The sequence below is a fragment of the Gekko japonicus genome, unplaced genomic scaffold (genome assembly GCF_001447785.1).
Source record: "Gekko japonicus isolate JY-2015 unplaced genomic scaffold, Gekko_japonicus_V1.1 scaffold3720, whole genome shotgun sequence".
Lineage (NCBI taxonomy): Eukaryota > Metazoa > Chordata > Lepidosauria > Squamata > Gekkonidae > Gekko > Gekko japonicus.
Window position 1 is genome coordinate 22,391 of NW_015173251.1, and position 3,102 is coordinate 25,492.

At 50.9% G+C, this 3,102-nt stretch overlaps 1 protein-coding gene across 1 annotated transcript in view; it reads right to left on the reverse strand.

Moving 5' to 3' along the window:
- IRG1 (immunoresponsive 1 homolog (mouse)) overlaps positions 1 to 1,163 on the reverse strand; it is a 10,780-nt gene extending 9,617 nt beyond the window's left edge. Inside the window, exons 1-2 of the mRNA XM_015422793.1 lie at positions 1,152 to 1,163; positions 66 to 227 (exon numbers count right to left, since the gene is read on the reverse strand). Of these exons, the coding sequence (XP_015278279.1) occupies positions 66 to 227; positions 1,152 to 1,163 (174 nt within the window). The remainder of the gene's footprint in view (positions 1 to 65; positions 228 to 1,151) is intronic.
- Between the last annotated feature and the right edge of the window lie 1,939 nt (positions 1,164 to 3,102).

Sequence of the window (3,102 nt, forward strand, 5' to 3'; positions counted from 1 at the left end):
GGGTTTTTTTTTTTGGCAACCCTAGTTATCCCTTGTGCGTGATGTGCATATTTCGATCGCCATACCTTACTGTACCGGATCATTTTCTGGAAGACATCCGTCCTGGTTCCCAGCAGCCCAACTCCCAAGGTATCCAGAATCATCCTTTTGCTCCTCCGGACGACCACATCGGTCAAGTGGCTGGCCTTCAGCCCGTGGATCACGTTAGCAAAATTCCCAGTAATATTCTGTCGAGAGGATTAAAAACAAACAAAACAAGGGCTTGTCAGTCATCTAAGATGCGCCATCACACCTCCGGCTCATTTCCCTGCCGATTCCTGACCTCCAGCAGCAGCTTCACACCCGCAGTTTAGTAACTACCTGCCGTTTCCTGTCTGATCCTCCACCTGCCCGTCTCAGACGGAGAGTTTTTAGCAGAGAGCTGCAGGTGAACAGGGCAGAGCCTTCATTGCCCAGGGCCATCCAGGTACGTCCCCACCAACACTTCTGAGCCTTTGTTTTTGTAAAGCTTTAGAAACCTGCCACACCTGTTTGACCAGAGGCAACAGAGCTGAGCTTCTGTCCCACCCTGCACAGCTTGTGACCCACCCAGCTGAACGTGACTATATTGTGGCCAGCCAGATGTTTGATAGCCACCTTTGGGCAACCAAAATGAGAGGTTCATCATGCCCTTGATGGGCGGCCGGCCACAACAGGTAAATGCAGTTCAGGTGGCGCAGGGTGTGTCCCATGGGACATAAACTACCTGTGACAAACAGCCTCCAGTTCTCCTTTAGAGTAAAGATCGCCTGCTTTAGCCTCCTCGGGTGGGCCACCCGGAAGCTGGAAATTCACCCAACAATGTTGAGCAGCAGTGTTCCTTCTAAGCTGAGTTAGTGTGAGCTAGCTCACAGTTTTTAGCCTCCGGCTCACACATTTTTGTCTCAGCTCAGGAAGGGATGGCTCCAGAGCAAACTGATTTATGCAGCAGCCAAATCGCTCGCTCACAACTTTAAAGCCAGTAGCTCACAAAGCAGAATTTTTGCTCACAAGACTCCACAGCTTAGAGGGAGCATTGTTGAGCAGGCCTTTGACTGTCTCCCATTGACTTGTTGAAAGAAAATCCACAACATCTCTTTCCCACCACTCAGAGAAATAACTCATTGCCATACCTTTGCCCACATAGTGCCCCCGACCACAATTTTTCTCCTGGGCAGGAAATCTGTGCAGGAGAAATCTTCTCAACAAACCTTAAGGTGGGACAAATAACTCCCTTTTATACCCTGTGAACAGTGGTGCGGGGTGTTATTCCCCATACTCTCCTCCTTCCTTTACCCAGAAGTTCCCCCTTTTCAGCATTTACAATTTCCCCCTCTGACTAATTTGTGGTGTGCCATGGACGGCTGGCACTCGGGGTTGCAGCAAGACGTCTGGGGCAATTCCTGTCAGACGCAAGCTTTGTGCAGGTTGACAGATGGCTAAACAAGCACAAAGGCAAAAGTTTTGGCTGCTGCCAGAGAGCAGATAAGTCGGTCATTCCCAGACAGAGTCCTGGGAGACCAACAGCACACTGCAAGAAGGAGATGTGGCTCAGTGGCAGAGCATCTGCTTTGCATGCAAAAGGTCCCAAGTTCAGTCCCCGGCATCTCCAGTGATAAGGATAAGGTGATGGGGAAAGTCCTCTGCTTGAGACCCTGGAGAGCTGCAAAGTGTGGAATCGCCCTGAGGTAGCCAGAAACAGAGGTGCTCCTCAGGATTACTTGCTTGTAGTCTATCTCAATGCTCCCTCTAAGCTGTAGAGTCTGGGGAGCAAAACTTCTACTTTGGTGAGCTGCTGGCTTTAAAGTTGTGAGCAAGCGATTTGGCTGCTGCATTATTTGGTTCCTCTGGAGCCCTCCCTTCCTGACCTCAGACAAAACTGTGTGAGCCGGAGGCTAAAAAACTGTGAGCTAGCTCACACTAACTCAGCTTAGAGGGAACACTGGTCTATACTAACATGGGGAGGGATAAGCGCTTCAGGCTCTCCTTTGGTGCTGTCCCTGACCTTTGGATATCTCTTGTTTTAGGGTGATTCGGACTAACCACTAAGGTTGCTTGCTTCCGTATGGATGTCTTGCTCGACCCGTTGCTCAGCTGCAGACCTTTATGGGCAGGTGTGAGGGTATATCTCAAAGAATCCCCACCTCCAGCCGTGTGGAGACTCCACTGCCGCTGGGAATGCTTCTGCGGCGGTAACGAGAACACAATGGGGGAATTGCCCTCCAATGGCAGCAAACACTTTTGTTCCACATTGCAGGAGATTATAAGTATTGCGACACGTTGGGTTGATGACCTTTCCCATCACTCGCCAGCCTCTTCTTCTTCGTTTCCCTCCCGCCCATTTCCTCCCCCCCCCAGCCTGGCTGGGCCATCAAGTATCTAAGCAGGAAGAAGGGTCTTGTGCAAAGGTGGCCGTGAGCCAGAGCTGTGAATGCTTAAATTTACAAAACCCCACTCAATACCAAAAGCGAAATTTCCTTGACATCAGCTAATCCCCAGCTGTCATTACTTACCGAGTTGTGCAACCCAAGAAAGCTTTACCCCACCCAAACTTCTCCTTTCGTTTCCAACTTCTTCAAAACGAGTGCTGGAAGTAACCATATGAGAACTGAGATAATCCCATCTCCAGATACAGGATACTCCTAGGGTTGCCAGGACCCCCCTGGCCACTGGTGGAGGGGGGGGGGCGTAGGGTGGCCACATCCAGGTTGGGGAACTCCTGGAGATTTGGGGGTGGACCCTGGGGAGGACAACGGACCTCAGTGGGGTTCAGTGCCACAGAGTCCACCCTCCAAAGCCTCCCTTTTCTCCAGGGGAACTGATCTCTGTAGTCTGGAGACGAGCTGTGATTCCGGGGGATCCCCAGGTCCCACCTGGAGGCTGGCATCCCTAGATACACCCTATTTTATGCAGCATTTCATGGCCACAAAAGAGGAGTTCACAGCAATTTCCACTATGTCAGCTAAGCTGCCATGGGGGTTGGGGAGGCCAGTTGTATTCTAATTGCCATTGCATTCCTTCTGTGCTTCTTCACTGCTGTAACACTTATCTCTAAGTTCTGCAGGTGGTGGGATGTTGATGTCT